Source organism: Pecten maximus, chromosome 17 (assembly GCF_902652985.1).
Source record: "Pecten maximus chromosome 17, xPecMax1.1, whole genome shotgun sequence".
Taxonomy (NCBI): domain Eukaryota; kingdom Metazoa; phylum Mollusca; class Bivalvia; order Pectinida; family Pectinidae; genus Pecten; species Pecten maximus.
In genome coordinates this window covers 26,482,346-26,507,653 of record NC_047031.1, presented here as the reverse complement: position 1 = coordinate 26,507,653, position 25,308 = coordinate 26,482,346, and the positions used below count along the sequence as shown (strand labels likewise).

At 35.6% G+C, this 25,308-nt stretch overlaps 1 protein-coding gene across 1 annotated transcript; it reads right to left on the bottom strand.

The window, feature by feature from the left end:
- Window positions 1–445: 445 nt before the first annotated feature.
- Window positions 446–24,072, bottom strand: LOC117315264. The gene is made up of 3 exons (XM_033869410.1): window positions 23,982–24,072; window positions 1,371–1,751; window positions 446–813 (listed from the first exon to the last, which is right to left on the bottom strand). The coding sequence occupies exons 1-3, from the start codon at window positions 24,070–24,072 to the stop codon at window positions 446–448; spliced, it is 840 nt and encodes a 279-aa protein (XP_033725301.1).
- Window positions 24,073–25,308: the final 1,236 nt, after the last annotated feature.

Here is a 25,308-nt window from a genome sequence, read left to right as displayed (position 1 = left end):
TATTTCGCGTAATAACGCGAAAGTTTCGCGAAATAACGCGTTAGTTTCGCGTAATAACGCGAAAGTTTCGCGATATTACGCGATAATTTCGCGTAATAACGCGATAGTTTCGCGTAATTACGCGAAAGTTTCGCGATATTACGCGATAATTTCGCGTAATTACGCGAAAGTTTCGCGATATAACGCGTTAGTTTCGCGATATAACGCGATAGTTTCGCGTTATTACGCGAAAATTTTTTTTTTTTTTTCTACGAAAATGGTTCCAACCGGCTTTCGTACTTTTGTAATACAAACGCGTTAAAATTTCAATAAGGTTTTAGATTTCACTCTTTAAAATCAGTATAACTAAAACGTACAATGCCGGTATAATACCAACATCATGTAAATAGAGATGTCTCAAACGTGGGAAAATATGGTGACAACGAAGGGGAGGTAATAACACAGATCACTTACGGACAAATCCTATCCAGAACTTGCCGTTACCATGCCGACTGCATACATTGATGGTGATGTTATGTGATGACGTAGTAAACACCTCTGAGATATTGTAGTTGTTGTTGTCGTCACATGTAATGACTCTGGTGTGACCAGATGTATCAGAGATCGTAATTTCCTGTTGACATATCCCGTCATTCATGTCAAACTCGATGTGTATGGCCTGGATACTGACTCCTCCTCCACAAGATGATTTTAATGAACAGCTGGAATAGGTTGCTTGAGTCATATATCCGGGGTACTGTTGCCCCTGGAGATAGAGGGCGCTACCGGCACTGGCAACAAGCGACACTGACGGTAGAACACCTACATTTGTTTCTATAAAGAAAAAATATATAAGCTATAATATTGTTATAAATATAGAAATAACGGACAAGAATGCTTATCTTAACATTTAATTGTCTTGAAATTGTATTTATGTTTGATTTAAATGTAAGATATTTGCGGTCAAACGTCAAATTGTGAGCTGTGTTTCGCGTCAAAATATATTCATACGCATGAAATATAACGATTTGTATGTCGGTTATACTCTCATAGACTACACATCTCTCTTGTTAGTTTATATCATTCAACATATCCTTACATTATCGTTTTCACTGTCCATACAATCTTATTGTTAACCCCATCTGAAGATCAAAGACAATGTCAAATGAAAGAATGCTTTATGAATGTGAACAATATTTTAGGGATATATGTTTCAAAATGTAGACAAAACGATTATACAAGTCAGTAATAACTTTTCGCATAATTTGATGAAAGGCGGAATAAAACTGTTATTCGAAAAAAAACCTATTTATCAGAGTAATTTCCGGAAGACGTCAGTATAGATCTAACATTATATCTGTGTATGAATTATAGACCACACGGTAACTTACTGTTGATGCAATAGTAGTCGATGACCATGTAGTTTGTGTTCGGTAAATATTGAGTATGATTTGTACACCAATCAGGTGCCACTGTCATCCATTGTACCGGCTGAGAGCTGCATACTTCCTGTCCAATACACTCATCGTGGTAGGTATACGTCAGGTTATTATGCTCGTTCAGGTAAGTTGTTATACAGTCGTTGTCGGTATCACGTTCACAGCAAACCTGGTTCAATGAGGTGACGAGTTGACATGATGAACTTAACTTTTTGGCGCCTACATAAACCGCATCGATTGCAATCACTTCTCCTGAGAAACAACTCGGACCGATGCGTTTTGAATAGCAAGCAGACACATTGATGAATCGCTCTGGTAGATTCTGTGACTGAACTGTTACGACAGAAAATATATGGGACAGTCAAAATGTTCTATAAAGGCCACTCAAAGGAAGAAAAAAAAAACGGTCACTATAGGCAGGTTGCTGTTATAGACAGGTCAATATTTTCGCGCAAACCAGCTGATATTTAACAAACAAAAAGCCACTAGATATTGTTTTCATCAAACAGACTGGAAATGTGAAATGTTAGAATCAAGAAAAAATTCAGGGAAGACTTGAAATATTAGAGTAGATTTGATAATACATTTGACTTGGCAGACAAATTCACCAAACTTCAGCCAAAAACCCAGTCTCTCACTCTACAATGATTGATTCGAGAAAGTGCAGTCAAAGTGCCCGGGGTGTCAGGAATTCAAAAAGGTTGATTTTTTTTATATACATACAAATGTAATGATTTACCACTTTTTCCCCATTTAATTGTCGTTGTTTTTTGTTGTTTTTGTTGTTTGTTTTTGTTTTTTTTTTTTTTTTTGTCTTTAGTCAATCATCGGGCAATTTCATACATTTATTCCATGACTCACAGTGTAACTATTATTACCTAAGAACTACTTTATGTCATCGGGGTTATCTTGCAAAGGCTCGTTAAAAGGAAATTTTAAGTCTATGTCATTGATTTAAAATCTATGATGTCCCATGACACATCCTCTATCCTGACTGATATATTTAATATCAATAACAGATCCTCTATCCTGAGTGATATATTTAATGTCAATGATAGATCCCCTATCTTGAGTGATATATTTAATATCAATGACATACCGTGACAGATCCTATATCCTGAGTGATATATTTAATATCAATGACATACCGTGACAGATCCTATATCCTGAGTGATATATTTAATATCAATGACATACCGTGACAGATCCTATATCCTGAGTGATATATTTAACATCAATGACATACCGTGACAGATCCACTATCCTGAGTGATATATTTGATATCAATGACAGATCTTCTATCCTGAGTGATATATTTAATATCAATGAAAGATCCTCTATCCTGAGTGATATATTTAATATCAATGACAAATCCTCTATACTGAGTGATATATTTAATATCAATGACATACCGTGATAGATCCTATATCCTGAGTGATATATTTAATATCAATGATAGATTCTCTATCCTGAGTGATATATTTAATATCAATGACATACCGTGATAGATCCTCTATCCTGAGTGATATATTTAATATCAATGACATACCGTGACAGATCCTATATCCTGAGTGATATATTTAATATCAATGACATACCGTGACAGATCCTATATCCTGAGTGATATATTTAATATCAATGACAGATCCTCTATCCTGAGTGATATATTTAATATCAATGACATACCGTGACAGATCCTATATCCTGAGTTATATATTTGATATCAATAACAGATCCTATATCCTGAGTGATATATTTCATATCAATAACAGATCCTCTATCCTGAGTGATATATTTAATATCAATAACAGATCCTATATCCTGAGTGATATATTTAATATCAATGACAAATCCTCTATACTGAGTGATATATTTAATATCAATGACATACCGTGATAGATCCTATATCCTGAGTGATATATTTAATATCAATGATAGATTCTCTATCCTGAGTGATATATTTAATATCAATGACATACCGTGACAGATCCTCTATCCTGAGTGATATATTTAATATCAATGACATACCGTGACAGATCCTCTATCCTGAGTGATATATTTAATATCAATGACATACCGTGACAGATCCTCTATCCTGAGTGATATATTTAATATCAATGACAGATCCTCTATCCTGAGTGATATATTTAATATCAATGACATACCGTGACAGATCCTCTATCCTGAGTTATATATTTGATATCAATGACAGATCCTCTATCCTGAGTGATATATTTGATATCAATGACACATCCTCTATCCTGAGTGATATATTTAATATCAATAACAGATCCTATATCCTGAGTGATATATTTGATATCAATAACAGATCCTATATCCTGAGTGATATATTTAATATCAATAACAGGTCCTCTATCCTGAGTGATATATTTAATATCAATAACAGATCCTATATCCTGAGTGATATATTTAATATCAATGACAGATCCTATATCCTGAGTGATATATTTAATATCAATGACATACCGTGACAGATCCTATATCCTGAGTGATATATTTAATATCAATGACAGATCCTCTATCCTGAGTGATATATTTAATATCAATGACATACCGTGACAGATCCTATATCCTGAGTTATATATTTGATATCAATAACAGATCCTATATCCTGAGTGATATATTTCATATCAATAACAGATCCTCTATCCTGAGTGATATATTTAATATCAATAACAGATCCTATATCCTGAGTGATATATTTGATATCAATAACAGATCCTATATCCTGAGTGATATATTTAATATCAATAACAGATCCTCTATACTGAGTGATATATTTAATATCAATGACATATCCTCTATCCTGAGTTATATATTTAATATCAATGACAGATTCTCTATCCTGAGTTATATATTCAAAATCAATGACAAACAGTGACAGATCCTCAATCCAGGAAGTTTCATTAGAAATATATTAAATTCAATGTTTATCGTCTATCTGCACGCTATATCTAATATTAAGTACATCACATGGTATGTTAACAACAGATCAGACCTGTATATTTTTCAGACATTCTTTCTAGATTGTTACACGTTTCTCTCCGTCAGAAGCGAGGCCTTGGATGAAACAGGTGTAATGCACTTGTCGGAAGTTTGGCTTTATCAGAATTGCTGCAAATTGGCATTTTAACATCATTTTATAATTGCATTTATTTTCAGTCAGAATTTGTTGGAGTAAGATTTGAGACCTTGATAAAATGATTTATTTTAACTTAAGTTTATCTAAGAGATATATTGAATGGTTTATAAAATACCGCAAAGCTTGACTGTAACTATGTAAGATACACGAATGGCATTACCAAGTGGGGATAGCTGTCTGGTGGTAGGGGGTCCGTTCCTTCTCTGATAAATAGGATATTATTGATCCGTAATAAATATTACGTATGAGGTATTCGAGAAAAGATCTAAAGGTTAACAAAAGCTGTTGATAGAAGAGAGTGTAGTTATAGACAAGGTTAATACTACCTTCTGTTACACCAGCTCTAAAAATAGATTTCTAATACAGGGAAGTAACCTGCTCGAGAGATGATCTCAGGTGAGCATATATGTACAATATAATTACAGGTAAAATTTACACAGGTAAGTGTTAGGATCACATTAATAATATGACAGTACATCAATAAAATATCAGACGAGGTACCCCCTGTGTAATGAACACTTGATACCTGTTACAATGATACCTGTGCAAAATATATTAAGAAGTATTATTATACAAAACCAAGTGTTTTTAAATTAATAAAATTGTTAAGTGTTAATAATGTAAAAGAACTCAATAAAATTGGAAAATTTATTCAGGTAGCTTTCAGAAAAAGGGCAGAAAAACTAAAAGGTCGATTGTATATTATTAAAGTTTGTAACTTATTTTCCATATACAGTATGTCTGAATTATCCTGAAAATACCATTATTATTATGATCACTCTCCGTCTGTCATATATGCATCCAATTGTACGTACTTGTTTGCATTTATATCTATACACATGTTGTAATTTTCTCGTATGGGCTGAAAGGCCTAAGGAATAAACTTGAATTGGATTGAATTGAATACAATTGTATGTATTAATTGTGAAGTATTTTTTCATGATTTCATAACTATAGACTTATTGAAGTATAAACAATGGTATATATATACCCTGTATATGTTATATTCACTTACGAGGACTGATTGATAAGTTGTGAGCCTCATATTGAAGGATTTGAATTTTTCCATACATATTGTATCAATTTTAATATAATCCCCTTCAGTTTCTATACACTTTTGCCAGCGGTGTTTAAGGGCCTCAATGCCACATTTATAGAATTCCTTTTCTTGGCTGTTCAAAAAGTCATCCACTGCATGTATAACGTCATCATCGGACTAAAAGTGGGTGCCTGAAATAGCTGCTTTCAGTTTTGGAAATATACCTCGTCGATATAAACTAACCAAATGAGCCCAGTCCTTGAGTACACGGCCCTATATAGTCAGAGAATAGAAGGTTTAAAAAGAATATCATTGAGTACCTCCTTCAACAGGGGGCTCATAACAAGTCAATCATCCCTCATTCATAATGCAAGCTTTAAACATACATATACCATGTATTGAAAGCAACTCTATTTTCACAAAACCTATACCGGTTACGTTTGCATATAGGTATAAGCATGTAAAAAATGGATATAGGTTAAAAAAATGTTAAGAAAACCTGAATATACACTATAAGTATAAAAATGTCAATATGTGGATATATAAAGTACGTATGAAATATCTATATCTAGATATAGGTATAAAATTGTCAAATTCTTGATACATGTCTATGTATAAAAAAAATCAAAATCTAAGTATAGGTATTAAAATGTCAAAATCTGGATATTGGTTAAATAATGTCAAAGTTTTGATATGGTATAAAAATCTGAATAAAAGTATAATAATGACAAAATCTGGATATAGGTATAAAAAAGACAAAATATTGACAGAAGTATGAATATTGCCATGCCAGGATATCGGTGGAAGATATTCAGATCAAAATACAGGGAAAACAAGTTTAGTCATATATTTCAATCTATTTCATTATTTCAATTACCAAAAAAAAACAAAAAACTCAAACGATAATTTAACCGAAACTTGCACATTGGTTAAAAACAGAGGCTTGCTGTTGTTATTTTTTTTTTTTCTTCTTTTTCTTCTTGATATCTAGAAAGTAGTGAGCTTACGAAATAGTAATACTGATATCGTGAGAAATACCACGATGTCGTTATCAAAAGGCTATATATGACAATATCAATGTATTATTTTTTTGTTAAAGTTTGATTAATAATTTCGTAATCAGGAGAAAACATAACGTTATGGTATGAATACAGGAAACTACAGCATGCTATTGATAATTTATATAATGCTATGTAATAACATAACACTTCATCGTGATATCGAGAATTTATATAATGATATGTTATAACATGACACTACATCGTGATATCGAGAATTTATATAATGATATGTAATTACATAAAACTTCATCGTGATATCGAGAAGTTAAATAATGATATGTGATAACATGACACTACATCGTGATATTGATAATTTATATAATGATATGTGATAACATGACACTACATCGTGATATTGATAATTTATATAATGATATGTGATAACATGACACTATATCGTGATATCGAGAATTTATATAATGATATGTAATTACATAAAACTTCATCGTGATATTGAGAATTTATATAATGATATGTGATAACATGACACTGCATTGTGATATTGAGAATTTATATAATGATATGTGATAACATAACACTACATCGTGATATCGAGAATTTATATAATGATATGTGATAACATGACACCACATCGTGATATCGAGAATTTATATAATGATATGTGATAACATGACACCACATCGTGATATCGAGAATTTATATAATGATATGTGATAACATAACACTACATCGTGATATTGATAATTTATATAATGATATGTGATAACATAAAACTACATCGTGATATCGAGAATTTATATAATGATATGCGATAACATAAAACTTCATCGTGATTTTGAGAATTTGTATATGTAATAACATAAAACTTCATCGTGATATTGAGAATTTGTATATGTAATAACATAAAACTATATCATACTATTGAGAATTTATATAATGATATGTGATAACATGACACTACATTGTTACATTGAAAATTTATATAATGATATGTGATAACATAAAACTACATCGTGATATCGAGAATTTATATAATGATATGTGATAACATAACACTACATCGTGATATTAATAATTTATATAATGATATGTGATAACATAAAACTACATCGTGATATCGAGAATTTATATAATGATATGCGATAACATAAAACTTCATCGTGATTTTGAGAATTTGTATATGTAATAACATAAAACTTCATCGTGATATTGAGAATTTGTATATGTAATAACATAAAACTATATCATACTATTGAGAATTTATATAATGATATGTGATAACATAACACTACATCGTGATATTGATAATTTATATAATGATATGTGATAACATAAAACTACATCGTGATATCGAGAATTTATATAATGATATGTGATAACATAACACTACATCGTGATATCGAGAATTTATATAATGATATTTAATAACATGACACTGCATCGTGATATTGATAATTTATATAATGATATGTAATAACATGACACTATATCGTGATATCGAGAATTTATATAATGATATGTGATAACATAACACTACATCGTGATATCGAGAATTTATATAATGATATGTAATAACATGACATTACATCATTATATTGAGAATTTGTATAATGCTATGTGATAACATAACACTACATCGTGATATTGATAATTTATATAATGATATGTGATAACATAACACTACATCGTGATATCGAGAATTTGTATAATGCTATGTGATAACATGACATTAAATGTACATCGTGATATCGAGAATTATATCATGATATGTGATTACATGACAATTTGTCATGATATCTAGCACATATTTAATAATATCATGATTACTGGAAACTGCGTCATATTATCGAGAATTGATATAATGATAACATGATTACGAGAAACAACGTCGTGATATCAAGAATTATTATACGTAGATTTCTTTGAATTCAATAAAGTCTTAATATTTTTTCTATTTATTTATTATTGCGAGTGTCGTGATGCCGAGAACTTACAAAATGATATTATGATTTTGAAAATGACGTGGTGATAATTAAAAAAAAAATTAAAAAATAAGTTTTATAAGTTCATATTCCGACAGAGTTATATAGCAGTATTGTCAAATTTAAAAAAATCAGAATCAGTATTAAATTAACTCAATTAACAAATACAGATTGATATAAGTACCTGCTCTTAAAATAAAACCGCGCAGCCGAGACTGGTCCAGTTTAGTATGACTTGAATTTTTTTTTTCTTTCTTTCTTTTCGGAAAGTGAAATTTGACGTATCATAGACATAATGATTTTTATCTTAAAACCTCAGAAATCTCACTAATCTCTATCTGCAAACAACAATACGGATTTTAATTAATTATTTTTATCTTACCTTGGTTGTGAAATAAAAACAAGAAGACAGTCACGGACACCTGGAACAATCCAGACAGACCAACCATTTTGAAGTGAGTGTTTAATCATAATTTACATCACGTGACATACAACTTGTGGATGTTTCACTTCCTGATTTGATGTATTATATTTGACGTGTTGATTTAACCGTTACCTGTGAATCCTTAAGAAGGAAGTCCAAAGTTTGAACAAGATTCCTCGCGTGGAGAGGAACTGTATGTTAGATTAAATATGCAGTGCTTTAACATGGGACATAATATGGTTGACATATTTCCAAATCCATGACCTACACCACATCACTTAAATTTGATCAATCGACATTATGTAAATGCATTGATTGCCTAAAGTGTCCTTTTTGTTCGCAGATTAGCAGCTATCACGCATGTATAGCGGTTCATGTCAATATATATCCATACATATGTACCTGTAGCTTTATAATACCGAACTACCAGTATCTAAGGCCGCATATGGAAAACATCAGAATAGGCTTTATACTGTGAAACGTCTGTATAATTCGGGATGATTCATTAAAAAAAATATTGTTACCATCGCGTACACCCTTATTGTTACCATCTCGTACACACTTATTGTTACCATCTCGTACACACTTAATGTTACCATCTCGTGCACACTTATTGTTACCATCTCGTACATACTTATTGTTACCATCTCTTACATACTTATTGTTACCATCTCATACACACTTATTGTTACCATCTCGTACACACTTATTGTTACCATCTCACACACTTATTGTTACCATCTCGTACACACTTATTGTTACCATCTCACACACTTATTGTTACCATCTCGTACACACTTATTGTTACCATCTCGTACACACTTATTGTTACCATCTCGTACACACTTATTGTTACCATCTCGTACACACTTATTGTTACCATCTCACACACTTATTGTTACCATCTCGTACACACTTATTGATACCATCTCACACACTTATTGTTACCATCTCGTACACACTTATTGTTACCATCTCGTACACACTTATTGTTACCATCTCACACACTTATTGTTACCATCTCGTACAAACTTATTGTTACAATCTCGTACACACGTATTGTTACAATCTCGTACACACTTATTGTACAATCTCTTACACACTTATTGTTACCATCTCTTACACACTTATTGTTACCATCTCGTACACACTTATTGTTACCATCTCGTACACACTTATTGTTACCATCTCGTGCACACTTATTGTTACCATCTTGTACATACTTTGTTACCATCTCTTACACACTTATTGTTACCATCTCGTACACACTTAATGTTACCATCTCGTACACACTTAATGTTACCATCTCGTGCACACTTATTGTTACCATCTCGTGCACACTTATTGTTACCATCTCGTACATACTTTGTTACCATCTCTTACATACTTATTGTTACCATCTCATACACACTTATTGTTACCATCTCACACACTTATTGTTACCATCTCGTACACACTTATTGTTACCATCTCATACACACTTATTGTTACCCATCTCGTACACACTTATTGTTACCATCTCATACGCACTTATTGTTACCATCTCTTACACACTTATTGTTACCATCTCGTACACACTTATTGTTACCATCTCAAACACACTTATTGTTACCATCTCTCACACTTATTGTTACCATCTCGTACACACTTATTGTTACTATCTCACACACTTATTGTTACCATCTCGTACACACTTATTGTTACCATCTCACACACTTATTGTTACCATCTCGTACACACTTATTGATACCATCTCACACACTTATTGTTACCATCTCGTACACACTTATTGTTACCATCTCGTACACACTTATTGTTACCATCTCACACACTTATTGTTACCATCTCGTACACACTTATTGTTACCATCACACACACTTATTGTTACCATCTCGTACACACTTATTGTTACCATCTCGTACACACTTATTGTTACCATCTCGTACACACTTATTGTTACCATCTCACACACTTATTGTTACCATCTCGTACACACTTATTGTTACCATCTCACACACTTATTGTTACCATCTCGTACACACTTATTGTTACTATCTCACACACTTATTGTTACCATCTCGTACACACTTATTGTTACCATCTCACACACTTATTGTTACCATCTCGTACACACTTATTGATACCATCTCACACACTTATTGTTACCATCTCGTACACACTTATTGTTACCATCTCACACACTTATTGTTACCATCTCGTACACACTTATTGTTACCATCACACACACTTATTGTTACCATCTCGTACACACTTATTGTTACCATCTCACACACTTATTGTTACCATCTCGTACACACTTATTGTTACCATCTCACACACTTATTGTTACCATCTCGTACACACTTATTGTTACCATCTCACATACTTATTGTTACCATCTCGTACACACTTATTGTTACCATCTCACACACTTATTGTTACCATCTCGTACACAATTAATGATACCATATCGTACACACTTATTGTACCCATCTCGTACACACTTATTGTTACCATCTCATACACACTTATTGTTACCATCTCGTACACACTTATTGTTACCATCTCGTACACACTTATTGTTACCATCTCGTACACACTTATTGTTACCATCTCGTACACAATTATTGATACCATATCGTACACACTTATTGAACCCATCTCGTACACACTTATTGTACCCATCTCGTACATACTTATTGTCACCATCTCGTACACACTTATTGTTACCATCTCGTACACAATCATTGATACCATCTCGTACACACTTATTGTACCCATCTCGGGCACCCTTACCATCTTAGTTCTTCCTATTGATACTTGGATTTGATTTTATAACTGGTTACAGACTTCAAAAAGATCTCTTCCCCATTGGTAGAGATCTCCCTCGAGTGAGTTTGATTTAGATCTCAGGCATTTTTCTATGGTCAAAATGATAACCATATCAATTCGTTACAGAAAATGACATTTTATCTCCCTGAATGGGTTCTTTTGGTATGTATTGGGGTGCTTTAGACACCGTTTTTGTAAATGAAGGAACACCTGTTTAACTAATACAATTTTAGTGACACTGGTAATATCATTTATGATTTCTCAAATATCACTTACGAATCACTCCATCGTCGGCCTAAACTTTACCAAAATGGTTGTCTCATATGATGGTCCCATTTTTTCGAGACAGAGGAAACTTCGAGACAGAGGAAACTTCAAAATGACACCGACACCATAACTTCTATGTGTCTGATTTTAATGCAAGTCTCCTTATAGGCTATGACGTACTATCTATAGCATGTTTATATCGAACGATTTATTTTATTTATGGTCGGTATAGATACAATCTTGATACGTTTGATTGTGACATTTCACGTGTCACATTTATTGCAATCAAAGGACAATAAACACGTTTTACAGCCCGACAACAGTAAAATGGTTATACACGTACACTTTATTGAGCAACACGGAAGAATGAATGTACATCATTATTTATACAAATATACGAACGTATACGTATATATAAAAAATAATAATAATTTAGAAAATAGGTGTGAATCCTGAAACTGACTCATTCTTTTTTTGTTTTGTTTTTGTTTTGTTTTTATTCTAAAATGACCCGTTTTCAGGTCCGTATTTCTAATATCCTTTTTTTTAAAGTAAATGTGTACATCCTCCTTAGCCTTCCGTATTTGTCTCATAACGCTGAAACCAAGTGGGATGAGGAGGAGTAGGAGAGGAGCAGTTATCGGGTTTGGGGAGGGATGTATTTTCCCCCCTCTCTGTCCGTCTACTATACCCCATCCCTTGATGAATTTTAATCAAACATTACACAATTACAAAGAACCATATAATCTCACAAAATGTGAGTTTTAGGGTTGTTGGGTCAAGGTCAAGGTCATCGATACTATTTTTAGAAAAATCCATTGTCAGCACCTAAGCGGCCTGATTCCATAAGGGATGTTGATCAACCTTCACAAAGTAATGAAGGCACATACCATTGACACGTTTCTTTATAAACCATTAGTACAATAGCTAGCGGAGGCCGATAAGGGGACATGTATTGCTTAAAGGGACATTCCTTCGTTCGAATGAAGTGAATGTCGCCAAAGTGAATCTTAGTGGGAAATATGTAGTCTTCCAAATAGTAAAAGGTATAATCTTTGAATTGATACGGCAGTTTTACTCTCAAGGGAAACCAAAGTGATTCAAATATCAAGTCATCAAAATTATCAACTCGACACGAAGTATCTCTATCCACTTCAAAGGCTGACGGTATTTGTGTACGAAAAGTCATTTTTATGTACATTTTGGCGTTACTTTCATTACTGGTAGGCACAAAATCTCGTATAATCCTCATTCGAGCTTAGATTTAAACAATAGAAATATTGCACGTTTCTGATGTACGAAGGGATACCCTTTAAGCGTTACTCGGTATGCTTGATGATATCTATCCGTTCCATTATCCCGAGACACAAAAGTAATGCCGAATCGATAGATATACGGATACTATTAATTACTTATCAATGCTGTATAGTAGATATTTCCTCACATACGCACTCACCACACACATGCATGTCGCACGCACGGGAGGTCATCCTTAAATGGACCTTAGCTGTTAATAGGACGTTAAACTAAATAAACCGAACCAAACCCCGTGGCGGGAATCATTGATTTAATGTGTTTAGTATTTCGTCAGACACATATTTATATTTCCATTGATTTCTTTGTTTTATTGCGTTGTTGGGTTTATTACTGTCTCAAGATCAAAACAAATTATAACAATGACTAAACTTCCTTGTTTTACATAACACCGACGCTATGCCCCCCCCATATGAGGCTGATAATATTGCACAGCTTATCAGAAAATGCTCAATACTCTTTGCTTCCTACATTTTTCTACTTAAACCTTAACCAACATAGAAAGCGCACAGCTAAGCCCACTGTGGTCAGTATAATAATTTCAAATTCCCGATCGTTATTTTCTTTATCTCCCGATTGTAAATTTTCTTATTTCATTTCATGTTTCAAGGTGATTTGGTATTTAAGACGTTGTTTCGATTGTCATGGTTTCCGTGATACATGTCGACGAATGACGAGGAAGAAAAACTAATGACAAGGTTGATATGTCAGGTTGATATGTCAGGTTGATATGTCAGGTTGATATGTCAGGTTGATATGTCTGGTTGGTACGTCAGGTTGATATGTCAGGTTGGTATGTCAGGTTGATATGTCTGGTTGATATGTCAGGTTGATATGTCTGGTTGATATGTCAGGTTGATATATCAGGTTGATACATCTGGTTGATATGTGAGGTTGATATGTCAGGTTGATATGTCAGGTTGATATGTCTGGTTGATATGTCAGGTTGATATGTCAGGTTAATATGTCAGGTTGATATATCAGGTTGATATGTCAGGTTGGTACGTCAGGTTGATATGTCTGGTTGGTATGTCAGGTTGATATGTCAGGTTGATATGTCTAGTTGATATGTCTGGTTGATATGTCTGATTGATATGTCAGGTTGATATGTCAGGTTGATATGTCAGGCTGATATATCAGGTTGATATGTCAGGTTGATATGTCTGGTTGATATGTCTGGTTGGTACGTCAGGTTGATATGTCAGGTTGATATGTCAGGTTGATATGTCAGGTTGATATATCAGGTTGATATGTCAGGTTGGTACGTCAGGTTGATACATCTGGTTGATATGTAAGGTTGATATGTCAGGTTGATATGTCAGGTTGATACATCTGGTTGATATGTGTGGTTGATATGTCTGTTTTATATGCCGTGTTGATATGCTGGTGCAATGCCAGGTTGATATGCTGGTTGTTATGCCAGGTAACTATGCTGGTTGCTATGCCATGTTGCTAGGCTGATTGCTTTGCTAGGTTGATATGTCTTGTTGATATGCTGGTGCAATGCCAGGTTGATATGCTGGTTGTTATGCCAGGTAACTATGCTGGTTGCTATGCCATGTTGCTTTGCCAGGTTGATATGTCTGGTTGTTATGCCAAGTTGATATGTCTTGTTGATATGCTGGTTGCTATGCCAGGTAACTATGCTGGTTGCTATGCCATGTTGCTAGGCTGATTGCTTTGCCAGGTTGATATGTCTGGTTGGTATGTCTGGTTGATATGTCTGGTTAATATGTCAGGTTGGTATGTCATTTTTATATCTGGTTGATATGTCAGGTTGATATGTCAGGTTGGTATGTCAGGTTGATATGTCAGGTTGGTATGTCAGGTTGGTATGTCAGGTTGATATGTCAGGTTGATATGTCTGGTTGGTATGTCTGGTTGATATGTCAGGTTGATATGTCAGGTTGATATGTCAGGTTGATATATCAGGTTGATATGTAAGGTTGATATGTCAGGTTGGTATGTCAGGTTGGTATGTCAGGTTGATATGTCAGGTTGATATGTCTGGTTAATATGTCAGGTTGGTATGTCATGTTGATATATCTGGTTGATATGTCAGGTTGATATGTCAGGTTGATATGTCAGGTTGATATGTCAGGTTGGTATGTCAGGTTGATATGTCAGGTTGATATGTCAGGTTGATATGTCAGGTTGATATGCCTGGTTGGTATGTCTGGTTGATATGTCTGGTTGGTATGTCAGGTTGATATGTGTGGTTGATATGTCAGGTTGATATGTCAGGTGGATATATCTGGTTGATATGTCAGGTTGATATGTCAGGTTGGTATGTCAGGTTGGTATGTCAGGTTGATATGTCTAGTTGATATGTCAGGTTGATATGTCAGGTTGATATGCCTGGTTGGTATGTCTGGTTGATATGTCTGGTTGGTATGTCTGGTTGATATGTCAGGTTGATATATCAGGTTGATACATCTGGTTGATATGTGAGGTTGATATGTCAGGTTGATATGTCAGGTTGATATGTCTGGTTGATATGTCAGGTTGATATGTCAGGTTAATATGTCAGGTTGATATATCAGGTTGATATGTCAGGTTGGTACGTCAGGTTGATATGTCTGGTTGGTATGTCAGGTTGATATGTCAGGTTGATATGTCTAGTTGATATGTCTGGTTGATATGTCTGATTGATATGTCAGGTTGATATGTCAGGTTGATATGTCAGGCTGATATATCAGGTTGATATGTCAGGTTGATATGTCTGGTTGATATGTCTGGTTGGTACGTCAGGTTGATATGTCAGGTTGATATGTCAGGTTGATATATCAGGTTGATATGTCAGGTTGGTACGTCAGGTTGATACATCTGGTTGATATGTAAGGTTGATATGTCAGGTTGATATGTCAGGTTGATACATCTGGTTGATATGTGTGGTTGATATGTCTGTTTTATATGCCGTGTTGATATGCTGGTGCAATGCCAGGTTGATATGCTGGTTGTTATGCCAGGTTGATATGCTGGTTGCTATGCCATGTTGCTAGGCTGATTGCTTTGCTAGGTTGATATGTCTTGTTGATATGCTGGTGCAATGCCAGGTTGATATGCTGGTTGTTATGCCAGGTAACTATGCTGGTTGCTATGCCATGTTGCTTTGCCAGGTTGATATGTCTGGTTGTTATGCCAAGTTGATATGTCTTGTTGATATGCTGGTTGCTATGCCAGGTAACTATGCTGGTTGCTATGCCATGTTGCTAGGCTGATTGCTTTGCCAGGTTGATATGTCTGGTTGGTATGTCTGGTTGATATGTCTGGTTAATATGTCAGGTTGGTATGTCATTTTTATATCTGGTTGATATGTCAGGTTGATATGTCAGGTTGGTATGTCAGGTTGATATGTCAGGTTGGTATGTCAGGTTGGTATGTCAGGTTGATATGTCAGGTTGATATGTCTGGTTGGTATGTCAGGTTGATATGTCAGGTTGATATGTCAGGTTGATATGTCAGGTTGATATATCAGGTTGATATGTAAGGTTGATATGTCAGGTTGGTATGTCAGGTTGGTATGTCAGGTTGATATGTCAGGTTGATATGTCTGGTTAATATGTCAGGTTGGTATGTCATGTTGATATATCTGGTTGATATGTCAGGTTGATATGTCAGGTTGATATGTCAGGTTGATATGTCAGGTTGGTATGTCAGGTTGATATGTCAGGTTGATATGTCAGGTTGATATGTCAGGTTGATATGCCTGGTTGGTATGTCTGGTTGATATGTCTGGTTGGTATGTCAGGTTGATATGTGTGGTTGATATGTCAGGTTGATATGTCAGGTGGATATATCTGGTTGATATGTCAGGTTGATATGTCAGGTTGGTATGTCAGGTTGGTATGTCAGGTTGATATGTCTAGTTGATATGTCAGGTTGATATGTCAGGTTGATATGCCTGGTTGGTATGTCTGGTTGATATGTCTGGTTGGTATGTCAGGTTGATATGTGTGGTTGATATGTCAGGTTGATATGTCAGGTGGATATATCTGGTTGATATGTCAGGTTGATATGTCAGGTTGGTATGTCAGGTTGGTATGTCAGGTTGATATGTCTAGTTGATATGTCAGGTTGATATGTCAGGTTGATATGTCTAGTTGATATGTCAGGTTGATATGTCTGGGAAATATGTCTGGTTGGTATGTCTGGTTGATATGTCTGGGAAATATGTCTGGTTGATATGTCAGGTTGATATGTCAGGTTGATATGTGTGGTTGATATGTCAGGTTGATATGTCAGGTTGATATGTCTGGTTGGTATGTCTGGTTGATATGTCTGGTTGATATGTCTGGTTGATTGTCTGGTTGATATGTCAGGTTGATATGTCAGGTTGATATGTCAGGTTGATATGTCTGGTTGGTATGTCTGGTTGGTATGTCTGGTTGATATGTCAGGTTGGTATGTCTGGATGATATGTCAGGTTGATATGTCAGGTTGATATGTCAGGTTGATATGTCTGGTTGGTATGTCTGGTTGATATGTCAGGTTGGTATGTCTGGATGATATGTCTGGTTGATATGTCAGGTTGATATGTCAGGTTGATATGTCAGGTTGATATGTCTGGTTGTTATGTCTAGTTGATATGTCTAGTTGATATGTCAGGTTGATATGTCAGGTTGATATGTCAGGTTGATATGTCTGGTTGGTATGTCTGGTTGGTATGTCTGGTTGATATGTCAGGTTGGTATGTCTGGATGATATGTCTGGTTGATATGTCTGGTTGATATGTCAGGTTGATATGTCAGGTTGATATGTCTGGTTGATATGCCAGGTTGATATGTCTGGTTGTTATGCCAGGTTGATATGCTGATTGCTTTGCTAGGTTGATATGTCTTGTTGATATGCTGGTTGATATGCCAGGTTGATTTGTCTGGTTGATATGTCTTGTTGATATGTCAGGTTGATATGCTGATTGCTTTGCTAGGTTGATATGTCTTGTTGATATGCCAGGTTGATATGCCAGGTTGATATGCTGGTTGCTATGCTGATTGTTATGCCAGGTTGATATGCTGGTTGCTATGCCAGGTTGCTATGCTGATTGCTTTGCTAGGTTGATATGTCTTGTTGATATGCGGGTTGCAATGCCAGGTTGATATGCTGTTTGTTATGCCAGGTAACTATGCTGGTTGCTATGCCATGTTGCTTTGCCAGGTTGATATGTCTGGTTGTTATGCCAAGTTGATATGTCTTGTTGATATGCTGGTTGCTATGCCAGGTAACTATGCTGGTTGATATGCCATGTTGCTAGGCTGATTGCTTTGCCAGGTTGATATGTCTGGTTGGTATGTCTGGTTGATATGTCTGGTTAATATGTCAGGTTGGTATGTCATGTTGATATATCTGGTTGATATGTCAGGTTGATATGTCAGGTTGGTATGTCAGGTTGATATGTCAGGTTGGTATGTCAGGTTGGTATGTCAGGTTGATATGTCAGGTTGATATGTCTGGTTGGTTTGTCTGGTTGATATGTCAGGTTGATATGTCAGGTTGATATGTCAGGTTGATATATCAGGTTGATATGTAAGGTTGATATGTCAGGTTGGTATGTCAGGTTGGTATGTCAGGTTGATATGTCAGGTTGATATGTCTGGTTAATATGTCAGGTTGGTATGTCATGTTGATATATCTGGTTGATATGTCAGGTTGATATGTCAGGTTGATATGTCAGGTTGGTATGTCAGGTTGATATGTCAGGTTGGTATGTCAGTTGGTATGTCAGGTTGATATGTCAGGTTGATATGTCAGGTTGATATGCCTGGTTGGTATCTCTGGTTGATATGTCTGGTTGGTATGTCAGGTTGATATGTGTGGTTGATATGTCAGGTTGATATGTCAGGTGGATATATCTGGTTGATATGTCAGGTTGATATGTCAGGTTGGTATGTCAGGTTGGTATGTCAGGTTGGTATGTCTGGTTGGTATGTCAGGTTGATATGTGTGGTTGATATGTCAGGTGGATATATCTGGTTGATATGTCAGGTTGATATGTCAGGTTGGTATGTCAGGTTGGTATGTCTGGTTGATATGTCTGGTTGATATGTCTGGTTGATTGTCTGGTTGATATGTCAGGTTGATATGTCAGGTTGATATGTCAGGTTGATATGTCTGGTTGGTATGTCAGGTTGATATGTCAGGTTGATATGTCTGGTTGGTATGTCTAGTTGATATGTCTAGTTAATATGTCAGGTTGATATGTCAGGTTGATATGTCAGGTTGATATGTCAGGTTGATATGTCTGGTTGATATGTCAGGTTGATATGTCAGGTTGATATGTCAGGTTGATATGTCTGGTTGATATGTCAGGTTGATATGTCAGGTTGATATGTCAGGTTAATATGTCAGGTTGATATGTCAGGTTGATATGCTGATTTCTTTGCTAGGTTGATATGTCTTGTTGATATGCTGGTTGATATGCCAGGTTGATATGTCTGGTTGTTATGCCAGGTTGATATGCTGATTGCTTTGCTAGGTTGATATGTCTTGTTGATATGCTGGTTGATATGCCAGGTTGATTTGTCTGGTTGATATGTCTTGTTGATATGTCAGGTTGATATGTCAGGTTAATATGTCAGGTTGATATGTCAGGTTGATATGCTGATTGCTTTGCTAGGTTGATATGTCTTGTTGATATGCCAGGTTGATATGCCAGGTTGATATGCTGGTTGCTATGCTGATTGTTATGCCAGGTTGATATGCTGGTTGCTATGCCAGGTTGCTATGCTGATTGCTTTGCTAGGTTGATATGTCTTGTTGATATGCGGGTTGCAATGCCAGGTTGATATGCTGTTTGTTATGCCAGGTAACTATGCTGGTTGCTATGCCATGTTGCTTTGCCAGGTTGATATGTCTGGTTGTTATGCCAGGTTGATATGTCTTGTTGATATGTCAGGTTGATATGTCAGGTTGATATGTCAGGTTGATATGTCAGGTTGATATGCTGATTGCTTTGCTAGGTTGATATGTCTTGTTGATATGTCTGGTTGATATGTCAGGTTGATATGTCAGGTTGATATGTCAGGTTAATATGTCAGGTTGATATGTCAGGTTGATATGCTGATTGCTTTGCTAGGTTGATATGTCTTGTTGATATGCTGGTTGATATGCCAGGTTGATATGTCTGGTTGTTATGCCAGGTTGATATGCTGATTGCTTTGCTAGGTTGATATGTCTTGTTGATATGCTGGTTGATATGCCAGGTTGATTTGTCTGGTTGATATGTCTTGTTGATATGTCAGGTTGATATGTCAGGTTAATATGTCAGGTTGATATGTCAGGTTGATATGCTGATTGCTTTGCTAGGTTGATATGTCTTGTTGATATGCCAGGTTGATATGCCAGGTTGATATGCTGGTTGCTATGCTGATTGTTATGCCAGGTTGATATGCTGGTTGCTATGCCATGTTGCTATGCTGATTGCTTTGCTAGGTTGATATGTCTTGTTGATATGCGGGTTGCAATGCCAGGTTGATATGCTGGTTGTTATGCCAGGTAACTATGCTGGTTGCTATGCCATGTTGCTTTGCCAGGTTGATATGTCTGGTTGTTATGCCAGGTTGATATGTCTTGTTGATATGCTGGTTGCTATGCCAGGTAACTATGCTGGTTGCTATGCCATGTTGCTAGGCTGATTGCTTTGCCAGGTTGATATGTCTGGTTGTTATGCTGATTGCTTTGCCAGGTTGATATGTCTGGTTGTTATGCTGGTTGATATGTCTGGTTGATATGTCTTGTTGATATACTGGTTGCTATGCCAGGTTGATACTCCCGGTGTCGTCGCCATCCTAATTCTCATTTAAGGGCTATGTTATAACCTGACCTGGATTAGCGTTGTTAGTGTCGTCGATGAGGTACAAGACGCATACTCTTTTGAAACACCTGGTCTTACAAGGATCGCCATGTTCTCGTTAACTACGCTGTATGCTCAGTTGTCTTAACATTGCAAAGCGGTGTTGTCTTTAAAAAAATTGATATTATGAAATCTAGCATAATAAAGATTTACGAAGAGACAAAACAGGATTAGCGATTGCTTTCTTTATTTAATAATATTCATGACATTTAAGTAGTTAACATTCAAAAGAGAAAACATGAATAAAGATATATATAAACATGAATGATGATGTATGTCTTTGTTATTTTATATGAAAAAACATCTAGTAAAGTTTTAAAAAGAGAAAAAAGGAATACCGATATATGGCTTTTGTTACATTATAAATAATCCAGCATAACTAAGATTATTTTATATCCAATCAAGACTAAGGAATTGTATTAAGACTAAACGATACTTAACATGATAACTTACCAACATTTTACCACAACAATACTATAGGCAGGCAGTCAAGAAAAATAACTGTCAATATATCCTCTGGGATGTACTGTAAAAGTGGAAATATTCGCGGTGTGGACATTTTCGCTTATTTCGCTATCAGTAAATCTCCGCGAAAATGTTCACATGCGAATATATTAACACATAAAAATACTAAATATAAAAGATACATGTTAGCGCAAAAATATCTTGACGGCGCGAAAATATCCAAACCGCGAACACTTTGGAATCTGGCTAAGCGAAAATTTTCACACGTGAAAATATCCACTTTTACAGTATATGGTGGGTGAGGGTGTTAATGAGTAGGCGAGGTCGTCATATGATGAAGAGGCTATGTCTGTTGGTGGGTGGGTTGTTGTGTATGTGACTGGATGGATGAAGATGTGTGGGGGTTCGGATGATGGTGGGTGTAGGTTGTGGGGTTGAGTTTGGATTTGTGGCTGTGTGTGTGTACGTGAAGGTACGTGCGGATGAGGGTTGGTTGGTGGGTGAAGGTGTGTGTGCGTTGATGGTTGTAGGTGAGTGAGATTGGGTGGGTGGTTGAGGGTGTATGTGGGTGACGTAGGTTTGGTGGTGGTGAATGTGTGAATGTGAAGGTGTTTGTGTGGTTCAGGTCTTGTTGGTGGTTGTGTATGTGCGAGCGTGAAGGTGTGTGTGGTCGGATGGTTGTGTGGTTCAGATTGTGTTGGTGGTTGTGTATGTGTAAGTGTAAGGTGTGTGTGGTGGGATGGTTGTGTATGTGTGAGTGTAATGTGTGTGTGGTTGGATGGCTGTGTGGTTCAGGTTGTGTTGGTGGTTGTGTATGTGTGAGGGTGAAGGAGTGTGTGGTGGGATGGTTGTGTATATGTGAATGTAATGTGTGTGTGGTTGGATGGTTGTGCAGTTCAGGTTGTGTTGGTGGTTGTGTATGTGTGAGTGTAATGTGTGTGTGGTTGGATGGTTGTGTGGTTCAGGTTGTGTGGATGGTTGTATATGTGACGGTGAAGGTGTGTAGTGTCGGATGTTTGTGTATTGATGAGGCTGGGTCTGTGAGTATGTGTGTATGATTATCTATGCGCTTTATAGTTGCTATTTTAAGATGTAACTTTACCCAAACTTGACCTAGATTTGACCAAGACTGACCTAGATTTGACCTTGATTTGACCTAGATTTGACCCAGACTTAGCCTAGATTTGACCCAGACTTGACCTATATTTGACTTGATTTGACCCAAATTTGACCTAAATTTGACCTAAATTTGACCTAGATTGGTGTCGTCGATGAAGCAAAACACGCTTATCCTACCAGAACACATTATCTCATTTCCCTTGAATGTTTTTAATGGCCTCATTGGAAATTTTATTGTGTTTCTAGTCGATTGTTTTTAAGATGATATTGTCTAGTATCTTTTAAAAGCTCCACACAGTGTGACTGGAACTGAGGCTATGTGTCCACTCGAGTCGGTGTGCTGTCCAGCTCTATACATTTAAGGCCAGTGATCTGGAGCCCTGTAATAAAAGTCGAGTAACTGAACAAGGTGTATGGTATATGTATATGACATTCTGAGTAATGAAAATATTAGTTATGTGTGTTACTGTTTATTTTGGTGAAAGTGAAATTTGCTAAAATTCATAAATCACAAATATATATATATATATATATATAGTAATAATAATAAAAAACACAAACCAGAAAATCACAAGCGCTTTCACATGCTTTGAGAGCAAGCTCTTCAGGTGTAATTACACCTGAAAAGCTTGCTCTCAAAGCGTGTGAAAGCGCTTGTGATTTTCTGGTTTGTGTTTTTTATCATTATTACTATGTATATTCATAACAAGGACATTATTTAATACTATCATATAGCAAAATAATATATCAAAAATTTAAAAGCTTAATCTCTTACAAATTATGCATTGGGGACTTTGGGACAGCGTCTGATGCGGCAGATAAAAAAAGACTTTTCAAATAAACAAAACTCGGTATCACATGGGTTCACATTTGCGGTAAAATGAAGTATGTCAATGATCAGGTGAAGCTTTTCGATGTGATCACACTATACCGTCCCACTTTACAGGACTTAAATACACAAATTAGCTACAGGGACACGCACTATCACTGGTGGTACTATCCAGCAAAGCTTATATACCAGGTTATATTATAATGATCAGCTTTATCTTCCCCCAATTTTACAAATATCTAGCGCCCTACGTACCTGTGTTGACAAGCGACACCATTCGCTTCATCGCAGCTGAAAGCCTCCATGGCACCAATGTGGGTTGTTGACCAAGAGACACCGGTACCATTACGGTTATATACCAAACCCATACACAGGTTAGACTCTCCAGTCTGTGGAGGTTTGAAACTCAGCCATGATGGCATGGGTGTTGAATACCTCAGTCCTGTCCAGATCTTACCTGAACCGACGGTACTACTGGCTGTGTAAATAGATAAAAAAAGAAATTTAGGAACGTTAAATTGGCCAAACATTCAAAGAAGAATCAAGGAAAGCGTATTAACAAACTATTAGTAGGAAGGAAGAACCTAAACGGAATATTCATTTACTGCAATGCAATTAAAAAAAAAGGGTATTTAGAATGTTACAGCGGCCGATGCTAGATAACAAGTGAAAGATTATCACTAGTTACGCAGTGGGTTTTTTTTTTTAATGAAAAATGGTTAACTATAAGGCCGGGTATTGCGGAATTGTTCTAAGAAAGTAGAAAGCAAATTCCAGATTTTGTAGGAGGAACTTTTAGTAGTTAGTATTAGAGATGCCACAAGTATTCCTGTTGGAAGGAATTGTAGTAATGCAGTCAGACAAAAATAATGATAGTTATCTATTTGGTAAAGTTACCTACTTAACAGAAGCAACTGGAAACGGATCCAGCTCCTATGGTAGCGATATTCATCTTCTGAATCAAACGTAAGTAGTTCAGCGCCTGTACTGGCACAGTGATCCTTGAAAATGTAAATTAAGTTTGATTGTAGCTGTCTGTTAGAGTAGCAATGCAAATCATGTATTCTGGCTATAAAGGAAGTCCAAGTACTACTTGTCACACAATGAAACCAGATGTTTAGAGTACATATCTAATAACAAATAATTAAAAACCAAATGTATAGAGTATATATATAATTAAAACTAATTAATCACAGATTAATGACAAAGATGAAGGTTATTTAAGCGTTGAACTGTTACCAAATGGTAGTATACAGTCAATATCGACTGTATACTACCATTTGGTAACAGTTCAAAGCGTATAGTTACATTCATAAATAATTACTGTATATAGTGTAGGTTATGACGCGTTTAAATTTGACGCTTACTCTATCACTGACGTCATCGAGTTGAAATACCGGAATAGTCGAAATTTTCAGAAGGTATAATATAGTCCCTCATGTCGTCATTAATAGCAAACACATAACATGGTTTTGCACAAATTTGGCATTATTTTATATTTAATATACGTTTGTGGTTATCCTCAAATTGTTCACAATTGCATAATTTCTGATTGTTTAAAATCAAAGCAGTTTTCCTGCGC